The sequence below is a fragment of the Lampetra planeri genome, chromosome 18 (assembly GCF_965212315.1).
Source record: "Lampetra planeri chromosome 18, kcLamPlan1.2.h2, whole genome shotgun sequence".
NCBI classification, from domain to species: Eukaryota; Metazoa; Chordata; class Hyperoartia; order Petromyzontiformes; family Petromyzontidae; genus Lampetra; species Lampetra planeri.
The window spans coordinates 10,826,869-10,844,050 of record NC_136124.1 but is presented as its reverse complement, the minus strand read 5'-3'; the positions used below and the strand labels follow the sequence as shown (position 1 = coordinate 10,844,050).

The following is a 17,182-nucleotide window of genomic DNA, read 5'->3' as shown; positions in this document are numbered from 1 at the left end:
TTCTTTCGGTAAAGTGACGTAGGTAGAAAATAAAATAAATCACGACGTTTCGGGCGCAACACAAGCGTCCCACCTTATGAGTCTGGCTACCTGAGTTCGATTCCTGGCCACGGCGAACAGTGTACCAACAAGGGATATCTGAACGGGTCCTCGTATCTGCCATCACCAATGCACACTGACCGGCGTGGTGGTGTACGGTCAAATAACCCCCAATAACCCACGCTGTGCTGGGAGACCTCCATCTAGCAGGGGATTGGTAACGGGCAGTACGTACAAATGTGACCTTACGCATTCGCAGGGCGGCGACCCCCAGAGCTACTGAATCGCGGTACGAGCGCGCGGGGGTTTAGTCGCGCGGCATTAACCAGGTAATGTGATGGGCAGAGCCACTAAGCCTCTTAGCGATAAACACCGAGCTACTTTAATTACGACACTGGGAGGCCGACGGCACACACACCACCGCCGCGCGTGTTTCTACGCGCCGAGCGCCCGCTCGCATTTTAACTAATTTCGCCGACGGTGAAAAACACGCGCCGTTTATACACCGATTGAAGCTCTCGCCTGGGAGTACTTTGCCAACCCGCACTGGCCAGCACGGTGAAGTATGGTCAAACAACCACCCCAGGCTTTCATCCGGCCACGAATTTCCACACGACGATATGCCGCTTCGTTGAAGCCATCGTTTGTGACAGCCAGGTCGCTTGTGAAAAAAAAGAGCGATGCAGCTCGGCGGGCGCTTACCTGGTAAAACGAAAAGAGTTGAATTTTAATTTAAAGTTTTCGTGACTGCAGGGATTCATATTCTTGGTTCTTTCGGTAAAGTCACGTAGAAGGGAAACAATAAAATAATAAAAATATAAAACAATACAAATTCTCACGACGTTTCGACTGCAACACAAGCAATCATCTTCTACGTGACTTTAACGAAAGAACCAAAAATAGTTTAATTCAGTTTTAGTTTAATCATTCGGGAGCTGGATCACTGGGGTCATTTAAAGGGGACGTGAAAAGGCAACGCGCCTTGGGTGGAGCTCATCTCCATTGAAGGTCTCCGTGCCGGTGGTGTGAAAGTCCACATTCTCTCCAGAGGACACCCCCCCCCCCCCCCCCCCACTGTTGGGTTTGGATCGACCCCAGAAGAATAAATGGTCGAGTGAACCTTCCCATCGGGGTTCAACAAATTACTCGGCGACGTTGCTACCGTTGGCGGGTGCTGCGTGAATGTAAATAACAAAAACAACTCAACACGATCGTCAACAGCCTTAAAATTATGTTTTTTTCTCTTAGGTGACGTTTTGGGTAATGGCCCTTGTTCATAGCACGTAAAATCCTTCAAAGCAGATTGTAATGTGTGTCTCTGAAGGAGCGCCATTGCTTAAACTTACAGCCGGTGGGTTGGAGAGCAAATCCACAACATTTACAATCTGAGTACAACGTTTTGCCAGTAATTGATTGTAAATGTTGTGGATTTGTGCTGTACTAGTAATGAACTGGCATGTTCTATTTACGTGACAAACCTTACTAATTGGCTGTGTTGGGTGGTGGAGGGTTTAACGACGCATTCATATTTACGCGATCTGATCTAACACACAAAAACCTCTTATAGATACAGCTGATTGTTTCGTTTCTTGCTCAAACGAGCATTGAGGCAGTGCTCATACTTCATTTTCAGGCGGTGTTATTGGCGAATGTGAGTTTTTTTGTCGGGATGAGTCGAAGCATTAATTGATCTTTCATTTGGAAATCAAGAGGAGCGGTGGCACAGAAGCTCATGCACGGCACTATAGCCCTGGCGACTTGAGTTCTATTCCCAGTTGGTGATCCACAAACTATGAGGCCATCGTCTGAACCAAGTGACCTGTATCTCTGAACGTGATTAAGACGTAAAATCAACACACGTTCAGGGCATGCCGCCGTGGTGTAACGGTGAGCCCTCTCGTCTTGCAATTCAGAGGTAGCCAGTCCCATTTGATTTTCCGGCGTGGTAGTGGAAACAATGGTGCAAGCTTCTTCAGTCCACTCCGCTACCGCTTCTGTCCACCCAGCGGTGTGGTTTCACCACAGTCGATCGGCAGGTCGCGTTCAGTGCGGTTGTGAGGACTCCCACCTGCTCCTAGTCTAACGAGTTGTTAATGATTATTTTTTATTTTACCAGGTAAGGCCCACTCAATACCCCAAATGATGGCTCAACGAAGTGGCTTATCACGTGGAAATTTATAGCAGCCAAACACTCGAAACGCACGCGTCTAAATGTGGAGTGAAAAACCGGAGGACCCGGAGAAAAATTTGCACGACCACGGGGAGAACATGCAAGCTCCAAATATACAGCAGGCGTCAGGGTCGGGATCCAACCCACGACCTCCTTCATACCAGGCGAGGCAGTTAACATCTCGCCAGCGTGTAAGAGTAGGACCGATACTCTTAGAGGGGGGACTCTAATAGCTCCCTCACCCTCCCACCAGCGGTAGCGGGAGGAATCAATCGCAGGTCTGCACCTTTATCTTTAAAAGAAAAGTATATATATTTCTACAATTGGTAATGGCGAACCTCTACTTCTGTCGGGACTCTGACCTGGACGTGCGAGCGCCGATTGTCCCGTGTGCCGGCGAGTGGGTGTGAGGTCACTGCGGTTTTGCCTGTGATCCCCTGTGATGCCGCCCTCTCGCTATTTTAAAGAGAGGATGAAGTTGGTGGAGGGGATGAAGGGGAGGTGGCCAGGGCCCTGTGGGAGGGGTGGACGCCCCAGGACTTAACGCTTCTCAGCACCGCGAAGCCGAAACCGTTCTCCCCAAGCGCAAGGGCCAGGTCACCCTGAACGCGCCCGATGTCCTCGGATCGCCGAAGCGTGGCAGGGTTGAGCCTCGTTGGTACGTGGGTTGGAGATCAGAATCTTTATTTAGACTGGAGGAATCTGATGAGCTATGAAGCTCTTTGTATGTTTGTATGTTGAACTTCTTTCTCACCGTACGTAGCCAATCGTACTAATCGGAGGTGTGGGGGAAGGACAAGAAACTAAACACAAAAAGCAGTTCTGAAGAAATTAATTTAAATTCATATTGAAAAGTGCATAGCTCAAGTGGCTTCCTAATATCGGAAGGAAGAGCGTTCCAGATGGCCGCAGAAGCGCATCTGAAAGCGCGTGATGTAGTGACCGTCTTTGTTCAATGGCCAGCCAAAAGTCACTGCGAGGATGACCGGAGTTCGCGTGATGGTTTATGCTCCTTGATGAGATCAGCAAGGTATTGTGGTTCATTAGTGGCAAGCAGTTTGTGTGTAATGAGTGCGACCTTACAATGTGTTTGTTCGGCAACCCGAAGCCAAAGCAGCTTGGCGGGCACTGGACGGACATGGTCAGATCTTGCAGTAAAATATCTTTCACACATTTTTTCGCAGATGTCCAGTCGGGGCGAGATGGCCTTAGGGGATATCAGGCTGCGAGCTGGCCAGGAGATTAGAGTACACAAAATGATTCATGAATATGGTGCAGAACTTGAAAAAACGTTTGAGTGTCACCCTCACACGTGAGGGTTTTCTCTGGGTATTCTGTTTCCTCGTTCATGGCAATGGCCAAACATCCCAATGCAGGGCCCTCCTGAAAAAAAACAGTCCTGAGACTTGGTCAACTTTATTCCATCCGATGAAGTCGGAGAAGGCAACACGTGGACACAATGGGTGTGAGACATCAATCTGCTGGGCAGTGAGATGAGATGATTCACGTGGCAGTCAGTACAGCAAGTAGGTTGCTAACAAGGCATCTGTGTGAGTGAGGGGTCGAGCGTTCTCCCTTTGCACGCCTGGGGCATCGCAGTTTTCTTCCACATTCAAAACGTCACAATCGGGAATTTGGCCCAATTTCCCAAGTACGACTCGCTCCCTTCAAGTGGTACATAGGGTTACCACTTCTATGGTACATAAAACTGGGACATATCGTAGAAAGATATCGCACAATACCGGAATTGGAGACTGCATGTCAATGCGTCGTCTTGAGCGCTGTATTTTCATGCAAGTGACAAAAACAAACGGGACATTTGATGTCTAGTGGAAGATGTACATATTTCTCAGAACAATCCTGGGAAAACCAGGACAGGCGGGAACCCGTAGTGGTACACACGTCCAGATTATTGTAGAGTGCAATATGAAGTTGCATTGATCCGCACTGTAAAATCAAAGGGAGTTTTAATTTGTGCATTTGGGTTCGATTCGCATTGCGGGGGCATGCAATTCAATGCAGATTCGCATTGCAGCTGCAATTGCAATTGCAAGTGCAATTGCAGATGCAAGTGCAATTGCAGGTCCATCGCAGGTGCAATTTGCTCATTGCATTGCAAGTGCAATGCAGATCGCATTCAAGGTGCAGTTCCGTCTGATGTTTTGTGAATATTACTAAAGCCCACCCCCTCTCCCCCTTGACATTACTGTTACGCGTCATCTGTTCTTTTTAATTATATCATATTAAAAAAAAAACTAAAACAATAATGCTCCGCGTGTCTCCGACGGTAGTCCAGGTTACCTTTCACAGAGTGGGGCTCCGTTCGGTTTTTGTTCGTTTCCAGGGGGGGGGGGCGGGTTTGTGTTCACGGCGAAATGCTCCGCTCGTCGCACGACTCCCCGATTTGTTTTCCCCGAGTGATTTCACGGCCTAGTGGGCGGCGCGCTTTACCTTGCCTGTGGGGGTGCGGAGGTCGGTGTGCTCGGATACAACCTCGGGAGCGCACGAATAATCGTCGGCGGCTGTGCGCCGCCGGTGTTAGTCGCCGCAAGATTGTTGATGTTTGCGTGCAACTTGCGCGAGAGACGCCGGATTTACTCAGCGGCCGAGTGCGATCGTGCCCCGAGAAGCGGCACAGCAACTGTGGGCGGATGTATTTTGAGTAAAAGAGGCAGTCGCTGGTAGGTAGAGGAGAAGAGGAGGCAGGGGGTCGGTAGCACGCACGGCTGGGGAGGTGACAGTTCCAGGCCACGGGGGCAGCACCGTCGAACGAGCGACGTCGCGCGGACCTCCCGCCGAGGTCGTTCACTCGGGTTTTAACTCAGAACGGTTCAACCCGGTATTGGCGCGTCGGATTAAACGGAACAAACACGCGACCGGGCGGACGGACGCGGGCAAATCTGGCGGCCGTGAATGCGGATCCCGCGCGGGGGAGGGTTAAGCCCGATGCCCCGGGAGGGAGGGAGGGCGGCGAGACCCCCACGGCAGCTGCCACGGCAGCCACGGCACTCGCAGCGGCGGCGGCGGCGGCGTGCGTGCCGCACTCGGTTCGATGAATAACTCGCCGCTGTGTTGTCCCATTGCCCCGGACGACAGCGCGGGGGCCGAGAGGGGAGGAGGAGGCGGAGGAGGAGAGCGTGGGCCGGCGTGCGCGCGGAGCGGAGAGGAGGGCGGGGAAGAGGAGGAGCGGCCGGAGCAGCAAGCGCTGAACGGCGGTGGCAGGTGAGAGAGGGGGAGGAGAGGGCCTCCTCCCGGGGCAGGGGGCTTCTCCGTGCTGCGGGCCCCTTGTTTGTCTCTTGCGTGCGCGGCCCCATGCCGTCATTTCACCCTGCGTTGCCGTAGAGAATCTCTGTCGCGTTGTGCGTGAATGCCGAGCTGCCGTTAGCGGTTGCTCTGTTGTCGTTTACTTTTTCCCCTCGGCCCGGGTGTTTATATCGTGTTGAGTGATAGCTTAGTGATCGCCCGCCTGTCGATGTCGATCCATTAAAACTGTCCTTTATTTAGCCTAGGTGTTATTGGTTTTCTTTTCGATGATTAGCATAGGTGTGTTATGTTTTTTTAAGTAAAGCTAATTTCACGGCGTTCGTATAAAAACAAAGTTTTACGACTCGTATAAGTTTGCGATACGTTGCAGCGACAACTTGGTGAGTTGGTTCATCGCTTGAGAAACGACGGATTAAGCACAGGAGGCATACGCCTCTCAAGAGAAACAGAATGCGGTGCGGAGCGAGTGACAATGAGTTGCAGGCCTAGCGGGGGGGGGGGGGGGGGGGTAAGTGGGGGGCCAGAGCGCTAAACGGAGAGAATGCAAATGATGCGGAGCAGTGTAAGGCGCCGACACGGATAGCGACACAAAGACCCGAGCGACGAGAGGGAAAGGCTGCTCAGCGTCGCAGAGCGCGGCACGGAGAGATCGCGACCGCGACGAGAGTTTGACGCGTGGACGATCGGGGACACGGCGTGGGGTCGGACAAGGAGAGAGGCGGGGGAAGGAGACTGTGGGCGCCACTGACGAGTGGCCGACTTAGGGGGGGATGTTCTCGGCCGCGGATGTGACCATGTCTTCTCCGCGGCGGTTCGTAAAGTTGGGATCCAAGTGGCTCATCCCGGGAATGCTGCACTTCCAGGACTGGCTGTCACACTTCAGGTGAATGATCCCCCTTGACCTTCGCGATGCCGCCGCAACGCACGTCGCTGCGGCCTCTCTGCGCGCAGTTGTTCGCTAGCCGCCGGATTTTATCATGAGCTTTGTTTAAACTTGTGATCATCAAAATAATTGTTTCGCCAAACAGTTTAAAGGTCATTGCCCTTATGCATTGTTTCAATAATTGATTCAGTGTGAGATTCTTTTTTTTATTTAACTTGCCCAGATTGTCACTGCCGCCTTGCTATTTGCTTTTCCTTGTATTGATCAGAAGCACAAGGGAGGTTGATTGGTCGATGCGTGGTCGTGTTCAGCCAATCGTGAGCAAGAGCTATTGATGATCTTGTCGACTTTGTTCAGTCTGTTCTTGTGCGTGGCAATCTGTTCTAGAGCTAAATTCCAATGCCCGAGGTCTTCAGGCCACGACGAGAGGGCTTCGGGGGAGAGTTCCCGCAGTTGCTGCTATTCCGTGACTTTCAGATGTTGGGGAAAATGGTTTTCGGTCACATCGTCAGATTGTTGGCCACTACAAATAACTGATTTGTTTTAAGGTCACGGGCTGCTAGTCCGGAGCTATGCAGTGTTGGGTGATCGGCTCTGAAAAGCACGCGGACTCCACGCACACTCCACGCACACTCGCACGCTCACTCGCTCATGCTCCCAGGACATGCACTGGAGGATTTATTGGTATCCAAGTTGCCCTTTTTTTTTCAAGGGAGACCTGTGCTTGTATGTATGTGTGTTGAAGCTCCGTGGGACGCGGAGCTTATCCGTTGGTCACTGGCGTGACAAAGAAGGGTAGATAGAGCCCTTTGAGGCGGCGAGGAGTACATCTTTCAAGGGAGATGAACTTGTGAGTGGGAATAAAACGGTGATCTAATGTGTTATTCTAAAATTAACAAGGATTGTTTGGCATGTTATGAAACGAACAGCCCGAGCGGTTCTCTCCTTAGCCTGTGGTGGTTCCCAATTGAGCCTTTTCCACGTAAAGGTTTCGCTGCATGAGTCACTGCACAAAAAGCAGTTTTAAAGAGATGAGTGTTCAATCTCGATTATTTAAAAAAGCATAGGTGTGGAGTCGCTTCCTAATATCGGAAGAGCGTTCCAGACGGCCGCGGAAGTGCACCCGAGAGCGCGCGACGCTGTGACCGTCTGTGTTCGATGGTGAGCCAAAAGCCGCTGCTGCGAGGATGACCGGTGTACTTGTTTACAGGAGCGGTGGCGCAGTGGTTCACGCACAGCGCTGCGAAACCGACGACCCGAGCTCGATTCCCGCTCAGTGGCAGTGACTATTTAAATCTGTACGAGGCCTTCTCTAGGCTGACTGCTATAAATAAGTAGCTAGTTTTGTTTACGACTGTTTAACACCTCGTTTGTTCGTTATGCAATGTCTCTGAAGGACCCTGCTGTACTCGTGCTCTGCAATGTTGATGTTTTTGTCTTTGTGTTGCTGTGCTCACGCAGCACCACGGATCTCCCGTGTAGAAGAGCCGAAACGTCGTGAGAATTATTTCATTTTATTATGTTTTATTTTTATTATTTTATTACTTCCCTTCTACGTGACTTTACCGAAAGAACCAAGAAGATAGAGCTCGCGTGTTTCGTAAACATCAGCACTGGGGAGACAAAGGTGGCCGGGCGTGGTGCTTGCCACCGTGCTGGGCTTCATAGGTGCTCGCTTAACAGTGCTGGCCCCAACCGTCTGTTGAACGCTATTCAGCCGATCTTTGTGTTTGTGCCGCATTTCATGTCATTCGAGGCTTAAGAATTTTAATTTCAAGATTTTTAAGTAAAAATAAAACTGCAAATGTTCAAGGTGGCCCGCGAGCTCAACGCACCCCGTTTACGAAAGCACTTTGAAAAGTCAGGTGACATTGCATCGTGATGAAGAGGTTGTTGATGACGGACCGTGCCAAGTTCTTGTTATTTTATGCGCTCGTGGCGCCGCGCTGCCAACGCAGTTTGACGACAGAAATTCGTTGCGTTCGTTTATACAACGAAGACCGTGGCGTTGCCGCCTTTCTCCAGCGCAGGTTCAGTGCGGGGCACACGTGGCGGCCAGGTTTGATCGATTCTCTTGCTCCCGTCACGAGGCCGAGTTCTGGTGGCGAGTGCGATGCACGCCAGGGAATCCCGTGGCCGCCACCGCTCATCCCCTCGTGCTTGCTGCGGCAGGCGCTGTGAGCGAACGCCTATTCCAGACCAGCGCAGCCCATCCCAGTAAACGTTGGTTGACGTTGGGGCAACGTTGTTGTTGTTGTTGTTTTTTAGGCGAGCCATAAAACAAAGACGGCTACTGCATTACGCTTTGAGGTGCGCTTCTGTGGCCGTCTGGAACGCTCTTCCTTCCGATATTAGGAAGCCACTGGAGCTTTGCACTTTTAAATCATCATCTCGATTGACAACTCATTTCTGTAGAACAGCTTTTTGTGTTTCGTTCGTTGTCCTTCCCCCGCACCTCTGATGAGCACGGTTGGCTACGTACGGTGCGAAAGAAGTTGAAGGGTTGTTGTGGTCGGCAGAATGCCTGGCCATCTTTGTCTCCCCCGGTGGTTATAGTGACACGTACCGCCCTCGGTGAATCCACTGCTGCATGAAGGCCTCCCCCACGCCGTGTCGTTTGTCGTGCGGGTTGATCCTACTTCTCCGTGCTGGTCAGTGCGGGTTGAAGGTGGGGAGCATAGAATTACAGTAAAGCAATGGGGTTGGCCGAACTTCTCAAAACGTAGCAGCCTGTAACATGATAGTCGCCCATCCGAGCATTATCCAGGCTCAAATTTTTCTTAGCATTCGAGGTCTGATGCGGTCAGCCTGTAACATGATAGTCGCCCATCCGCGCATTATCCAGGCTCAAATTTTTCTTAGCATTCGAGGTCTGATGCGGTCAGCCTGTAACATGATAGTCGCCCATCCGAGCATTATCCAGGCTCAAATTTTTCTTAGCATTCGAGGTCTGATGCGGTCGGATGCATTCTGATATGCAGTTAATAATTATTTAGGGCTGAGTTGACCTATAAAAGGCCCAGTACAGGTTTAAATACCACTTGCCAATGATGCTCTCGGTGGCTGGAAGTCGTACTCTGGTTCCCGGGTTTGTAGTGGGATGTTGTTAATGCACAAACCTCTCTCCACAACTACACAAACACAACAAAGATCCCCCACATAGCCTCAACAGACTGTTGGGGCAAGTACTGTTAGCGAGCACCTCTGAAGGCCGGAACGGCACACGAGGGGATGAGAAGCCAGCACCACGCCCGGCCGCCTTTGTCTCTCCATTGCTGATGTCACACACCGCACCAGGTACTCATTTGAGGCTGAGTCGACCTAGGGGAGGCCCAGGACTGGTTCAGATAATCGTCACCGATGTTGGCCGTGAGCGGCAATCAAACTGGGGTCTCTGAATCAGAATCTGTATTTATACTGGAGGAATCCGATTAGCTATAAAGCTCTTTTTTTACAGATGTCCAGTTGGGACGGGTCAAAACGTTACGATAATATAAAAACAGGATAGGAGTGCTAAGTATAGGTTGGTAAACAAATCACTGAAAACTATATAAATAATTCTAGATTTGAAGCTTTCGTGACTGCAAGGATTCATACTCTGAGGTTTTTTTTCGGTAAAGGCACGTAGGTAAAAAAATAATAATAATAAAATAAAGTAATAATAAATGAAAACACTCACTTTATTATTATTTATTATTATTTTACCTACGTGACCTTACCGAAAAAAACCTATATAAATAAAACTGAACAAAGTTTTATCTTAGCAGGTAAAGCCTGCTGAGCTATTAGCGTATCTGTCAGAAGCCACCTGCCCACAAATGATGATAGCTCAACAAAGTTGGCTTCATCACGTGGAAATGTTTAGCAGCAAATTAATCGCACGAATCTGTACGCATGCTTCTGCCGGTTTCGTAAGCGCAGCACGCGAACCGCTTCACTACCGCTCACACACACACATACAACCAAAACACACACAACAACAATGATTTTTTTTTAAAAGGTCTCTCTTGACTATGCGTTCCAAACCCTGGGGGAGCAACTTCCTCGCATTGTAACCCATTCGTCGGTTTGTGAGCAACTCACCTCTCTGCCGAGACAATAACCTTGGTTGCCAATAGACCCCACGACCCTATCACCCCCCACGGAACCAGAACTAAAACGGACCCACGAACATTATTTTTTTTCTAGATTTGAAGCTTTCGTGACTGCAAGGATTCATACTCTTAGTTTTTTTCGGTAAAGTCACGTAGGTAAAAAAATAAAATTTAAATTAATAAAAGTAAATTAAAATATCACGACGTTTCGGAGGCAACACAAGCTTCCGTCTTCAGGTGGAACCGTCACAGCACGATTTCTGTATCAAGTAAAGAGTGATTTTTTTTATTTTACTTTATTTTACTTTTATTTTACTTTTATTAATTTTACTTTTTTTTTTACCTACGTGACTTTACCGAAAAAACCTAAGAGTAACACTCTTTTTGTTCAACGCCGGACATACAACCGGGCCTCCATAATACGGATGTTTTTTTTTTGGGGGGGGGTTATGTGAATATAAATGTGTCGTTAAACCCGCCACCAACCCAAGCAGCCAATTAGTAAGGTTGTTGCGTAAACAGAACGTGCCAATTTGTCACGAGTAGAGCAAAGCTCACAGCATTTACAATCTGAGTGCGAAGTTTCGCCAGTAATTACAACAGCTTCATTCGGAAGAAAAGTATCCTCCCCATCGAGGTTCGTCAGTTTAACACGCAGTCGGCTTTCGCGACCAATATCATCCATGATAGAGGTGTTTTTTGGGTTAGATCGCGTTATTATTAATATATAATTGTGTCATTAAACCCGCCACAGACGATTAGTAAGGTTTGTCGCGTAAACAGAACGTGCCAATTCGTCACTCGTACAGCAACACCTGTGCGTTGGAGAGCAAAGCCACAACATTTACAATCTGAACTCTTTGATTCTTTCGGTAAAGTCCCGTAGGTATAAAATAAAATAAGTGACTTTACCGAAAGAACCAAAGAGTATCGATTCCTTGCAGTCACGAAAGCTTCAAATCTATATTCACAATCTGAGTACGACGTTTCGCCAGTAATACCTGTCCACCCATCCGGGTTACCCGTATTCTTGTCCAGGGGAATTGAACAGGGAAGTTGAGTTGACAGGTCCACGCGGCAATTTTTTGGTGTTTCTCCCTTGTGATGGGACTTTGTAGGATGAACGTTGAGATTGATAAGGGACACGGGGTGACCAATAAGGTCTGATTTGGTCTGTAATAAGGTAGGGCACCGATAAGGGGTTGACAGGTTTGATAAAAAAAGACAAATACAAAGATCCCCGTTTAGCCTTAACAGATTGTTGGGGCAAGTGCTGTTAGCGAGCACCTACGAAGGCCGGCACGGCACACGAGGGGGTGGGTAGCCAACACCACGCCCGGCCGCCTTTGTGTTCCCAGTTCTCGTTTGAGGCCGAGTAGACCTAGGGGGGAGGCCCTAGGACCCGTTCAGACGATCGTACCCCTTGGTGTTGTTTGGGGCCGTGGGCGCGCTAACCACTACGCCCACCGCATCCCCGGAGCGCACCGCAAGTCGAGACGCTTCCGCGGATTTTTATTGTGTCCTGAGGGGGTCGAATGCTTCCGCGGTTTTCTATTGTGCCCTGTGAGGGGGGGGGGGTCGAACGCTTTCGCGGATTTTTATTGTCCTGTGAGGATGTTTCCGCGGATCTCTATTGTGCCTTGGGCGAGGGGGGGGCTCTGGGGGGGCTCTCCCCGGCCGTGACGACGGGTGCCTGCGTTTGTTTTGAGCGCTGTTATCGGGGCAGCCTTCATCATCACCTTGTGATATCGGCCACTCTGCCCCCCCCGCACCGATGGCCCTTGTTGAAAGGGCGCGGCTGTTGGCATGGCTGCGGTCGCCGACAAAAGCGCATTATCGCTCTCCCGCCCGCCCGCCCAAGCGCGCCGTCCACAGCCAAGCCGGTGGCCGCCGCTCGCTGCTGCTGCTGTGCAGTGATTAGCGTCGGCAGCGGTGGGGGGTGGCGAAGTGAAATCCGCGGAAACTCCCCGCACCCCCCAATCCCCCCCACCCGCACCCTCCCACTCTCTCCCCCCCTCCACCCCCCACCCCCTCCAACCCCCCCACTCCCTGCCCCTCACCCGCTCCCCCCCCCACCCGCTCCCTCCCACTCCCTCCCCCCTTATCCGCCTCCTCCGCTATCCCCCCCACCCCTATCCCCACCCCACCCCTCCACCCCCCCCCACTCCCTCCCCCCATCCCTTTTCCTCCGTCCCCTCACGAAGCAAGCGCAGGTGACCCCCCCCTCCCCCCGTGTTATTTCTGCCACCCCCTCCCCTCCCCCTCTGTAGAAATAACGCGGGAAATTGTTAAAAGGGAAGAAGAAAACCAACTCCCATTAGGGGCCATCCATTGAGTAGGCACGCAAACAGCTGCTTGACCCCCCTCCCTCCCTGTACGCACGCGAACTTTTTAAACCCCCCCCCTCACCTGCGTACGTCAATATGACCCCCCCCCCCGAATCCTATATAACGGCCGATATTTAATCCACGCAGAAACGATCAATAATTAATAATAATACTAACGTGTTTAAGCAAAGTCCACCGCCGGACGATCTGACTCATTCGAAGGCCAATGTCGACACATTATTGTCGAGGCTTCATCCCCCCGCCCCCCGTTTCCCATGCGTATGTTGTCAGTAGACCCCCCATACGCAAGCTACGCATTTGGGTTAGGGGCCGTCCATAAATGACGTCACGCACCTGGGGGGGAGGGAGTCAGACATTTGTCACGATGTGTGACGAGGGAGGGGGGGTTTGAGAAATGTGACGTCACATCAAAATGCGCAACTTTAAATAAATATAGACAACACGTTCTACTTAATTAAATAGACTTTTTAATAAATGTTTTATCCTTCAACATCAGAATGCAGCGCCACATTAAATACGCACTACAATGACAATAGTTTTAAGCGATTTGAAGCATGTCTTATTTGGGGGGGGGGCAGAGCTTTGTGACGTCATATTTGAGGGGGGGGGGGGTCTGACTTTTTGTGACGCCGTGTGACGAAGGGGTGGGGGGGGGGGGAGTTAAAAATCGTCCAAAATCGCGTGACGTCATTTATGGACGGCCCCTTAACCCCCCCTCCCCCTTCATGGATGGCCCCTTAGTTGAGGACAATAATTCCTCGGTCAACGAAGTGGATGCGTTCCTGGCGCTGCGTTTCCTACATTGAGGCTTCGTACATTGAATCACTTTTCGCGTTGGCACTGTGAGGACGCCTTCTCTGGCTTCGCGACTTACCATGTAATAGTACTCTCAGCACTTAATGACTTTACAATTCATATTGTCAACAAAGACAATTGATGTTGAAATTGCTGTATTTTATACTGCACAGTATTTAAAACTGACGTGAATAAAAGAAACACAGTGAAGAAAGTAAATGTTATTCTTATTTATATTCTTTATCAATATGAATGTAATTACTTATTATTTTACTTACTTTTTTGCTTTCTGTGTTAAAATAATGATACAAATATAATCCAAAGTCTGTTATCTCGCACCTACTATTAGCACGGTTGGCTATGTACGGTGCGAAAGAAGTTAAACATGCACACACATTCATACCGAAACTTCGTTTATTGAATATACGCATATCGAGGTATTCCTGTATATTAAAGGAATTCAATTCGGAGGAGATTCTACACTTTTATATTGAACAGAATAATGTAACAATATCTCGAGTGAGCTATTGAGTGGTCTTTTTCGTGATTATTGTGCTACGCCTAGATTGGTCTCCTGCCATAGAAACGTGGAATTTCCTTCACTCTTCCAGGACCAGCAATGCTGCTGAGCGCCAAGCATGGCTTGGAAATGGAAGTTACACAGATTTACGAATCTGCATGTCCATGATCATATTTGAAAGACAAACTGCCCATCACTGCCCTAGTGTACTGTCAACCCATACGGTTTACCCCGTATTCTTGTGCAGGAAAATTCAGTTTCAGGTCCATACAGCGTCCAGACGTTTCAATACAGAGGGGGAGGGGTGGATTGTCTATTTGTTTGTGATTCTCCCTTGTGATGGGACCAATACGGTTTGAATTGGTCTGTAATAAGGTAGGGCACCGATAAGGGGTGGACAGGTATGGCAAGATCAAGATGTCATCGTGGGTGAGTGAGTGAATGAGTGGGTGAGTGAGCAAGTTAAAAGTTTCACGTTCATCTTATTTAACCAGGTGGACGTTCAAGAGACCAGGATAGACTCACTCACAAGAGTGACCTGGGGCATTCGTCTGTTTGTAGGGGGTGTAATTTTTTTAATTTTGATTATTTGGACCCTAACACCGGCACACAACTGGCACGTAGTAGTAGTGGTATCATCGGTATTACACACCGCAGTATTAACCAGGGCGGCCACCGGAATTGAACCGTGAGCCTCCGCAAACAAGGGGTGAACGCGCTACCGGCTGTGTCACCGTTGATGTTGCCGCAGTTTGCCAGAGCTCCGTACCCTCCGCCAGAACCTCCAAACTCTGCCCCAACAGTGTCTCACCGGACTTGTGGAGACCACTCTAATGCTGGTCTCGGCAATGTGTATGTATGTATGTTGAACTTCTTTCACACCGTGCGTAGCCAATCGTGCTAATCGCAGGTGCGGGGGCAAGGATAAGACACGAAACAAAAGCAGTTCTAAATAAATGAGTTTTCCATCTTGATGATTTAGAAGTGCATAGCTTCAGTGGTTTCCGAATATCGGAAGGAAGAGCATTCCAGACGGTCACAGAAGCGCATCTGAAAGTGCGCAATTCAGTGACCTTTCTGTATGTGCCCTCCTGCATTTTGCACACTTGTCCCAATCCGCAAGCGCCGCCGTTTTTTGCCAATCGTATCTACAACATCACACGTACTACGCTTACCTGGCCGAGTGTAGAGCACTCGATTTTTATTTTTTTATATACACGTTTTTCACTTGTTCATGCTTAGTGCGCAGCAGAGAGACGAGCAGCAGCTGTACTAGTGCCACTCGGGGAAACACGAGGGCCCTCGCTGTGGAGAGCTCTCTGTTCTCCCCGCTGCGTTTGGCCGTCAACTTGACCCCGCCGCGACCTGTCACCGGAGTGATTTCTCGCGTCGCCGAACTGACGCTTCTGTCCGGTCGGCGCAGCTCGAATACTGGTGATGATAATAACAGTGAATACATTTGGTGACCGTGCCGTTCTCGTTGCCGCGAGGCTATATCACGAAGGCGTTGTATTTTTCCAGGCGATGTTGCCGTATGGCTTTTAGCAATTTTTAGTCACGCGCGTGCTTTCTCAAATTTTTATATTTTGGACTGTGACACTCACGCACGTGGCCTGCCCTTTAATAACGGCCACTTGAAGTAGACGGCTCGTGGCCTTTTTCGGTTTATACACCCGCAGTGTTAACCACGGCGGCCGCCGAGCTCAAACCACAATCCCCTACAACGAACGAGCGGCAAATCGCGCTACCCCTCGGCCGTGTCAAACTTCCAGATCGTCGTCGGCCAGCGGCTTCCCGCGGTTCGCTGGGTTCCTAGCGATGAGGCTCGCTCTCGGGCGAATGCTGTCGTCACTCACGTCTTCACCTCCATGAGCCGGGGGGGGGGGGGGTGCGGAGGGGGGCAGGGGAGGGGGGTAAATACTACAGCTCAGGGAGCCCTTGGCACGAGCGAGTCCTCCGGAGGCTCGAGGGTTTGGACGAGCGGAGAGGGCTGGCAAGCCCAGGCTTGCGCAGGCCGTGCCAGCGAGCGTGTCGGGGCACGGCGCTCATGTGTGTGCACAGCACCGATCCCTCTCTGGGCAAACACCATGGGCGGGTTGACGAGCGCTGCGACTTGGTGCGTTTTGTACGGTCAGGAAAATGTTTTAGTTTTGGGGGGGGAAATGCAAGGTGGGATTTGCGTGGAATGCGCCTTCCGATTGTGACAGGTTGTCAAAGAGGGTTGTGAACGCGGCGTTGCCGTGGTTCGGCGACGCTGCGTTGCATCGGACAAAGTGAGGTCCACGATAGCCGTATCGTCCGTTTTGATAAATACCGTTCTATGTTAGTTATTTGTCGCTCGTTATATTTCTCTTACGCATTTTATCCCTCGTCCCGTGGATAAACTGTCCCACCCCTGCCCCCACGATACAAATGTGGAATTTACACCACTAATTCAGAACCAGCACTGATGAGATGAGTGGCACTTCAGTAGTCATCCGAGGAGGAAGACTTTGACTTTTGCATGTTCTATTTCTGGCGGGAGGGGCAGGGGGAGGGGAGGGCTGGGGGGGTGGGAGGATGCGGCGGCCAAGATAAATTAAATAATAATTTCTTACTCTTTGGTTCTTTCGATAAAGTCACGTAGGTATAAAATAAAATAAATCACGACGTTTCGATCGCAACACAAGCGGTCGTCTTCAGGTGGAAAAAATATAATCCAGCAGTGGAACTGCTGAACCAGCGAGAGAGCTGTTACAACAAGAGGTTATATATGTGGCGATGGGCAAGCAGGCGGGGTCTGAGCTGGAAAGGAATTCCACCCCCGGACGCAAGCACGTCAGTTGTGTTAATGAGGGAGATTTCATTTCTTGTTTTAACATTGTGGTGAATGTAGCGGTCTCTCCTGGCTGCAAGGCGCAATGTGAACCTGTGACAGACAAGAACGCTGCGACCCACATTCTGGCGGGCAGATTGCCACGGTGGTGGCCTTTGTGCCTCTCTCATAGGGTTTGATTCCCTCCTCCTGCACATTACTGCGGTGGAGTTTGTATATTCATGCGCCCTCTTAGACATGGGCTTGAAAAAACA

At 50.2% G+C, this 17,182-nt stretch overlaps 2 protein-coding genes across 2 annotated transcripts in view; both read left to right on the top strand.

Annotated features, from left to right (window-relative positions):
* The window catches only part of LOC144723746 (kinesin-like protein KIF16B), a 90,416-nt gene extending 84,981 nt beyond the window's left edge, over positions 1-5,435 (top strand). The window contains exon 22 of the mRNA XM_078602678.1: positions 5,172-5,435. Within this exon, the coding sequence (XP_078458804.1) occupies positions 5,172-5,435 (264 nt within the window). The remainder of the gene's footprint in view (positions 1-5,171) is intronic.
* A 786-nt stretch (positions 5,436-6,221) lies between these two features.
* The window catches only part of LOC144723641 (uncharacterized), a 50,056-nt gene continuing 39,095 nt past the window's right edge, over positions 6,222-17,182 (top strand). Inside the window, exon 1 of the mRNA XM_078602524.1 lies at positions 6,222-6,356. Within this exon, the coding sequence (XP_078458650.1) occupies positions 6,244-6,356 (113 nt within the window). The 5' untranslated portion in view covers positions 6,222-6,243. The remainder of the gene's footprint in view (positions 6,357-17,182) is intronic.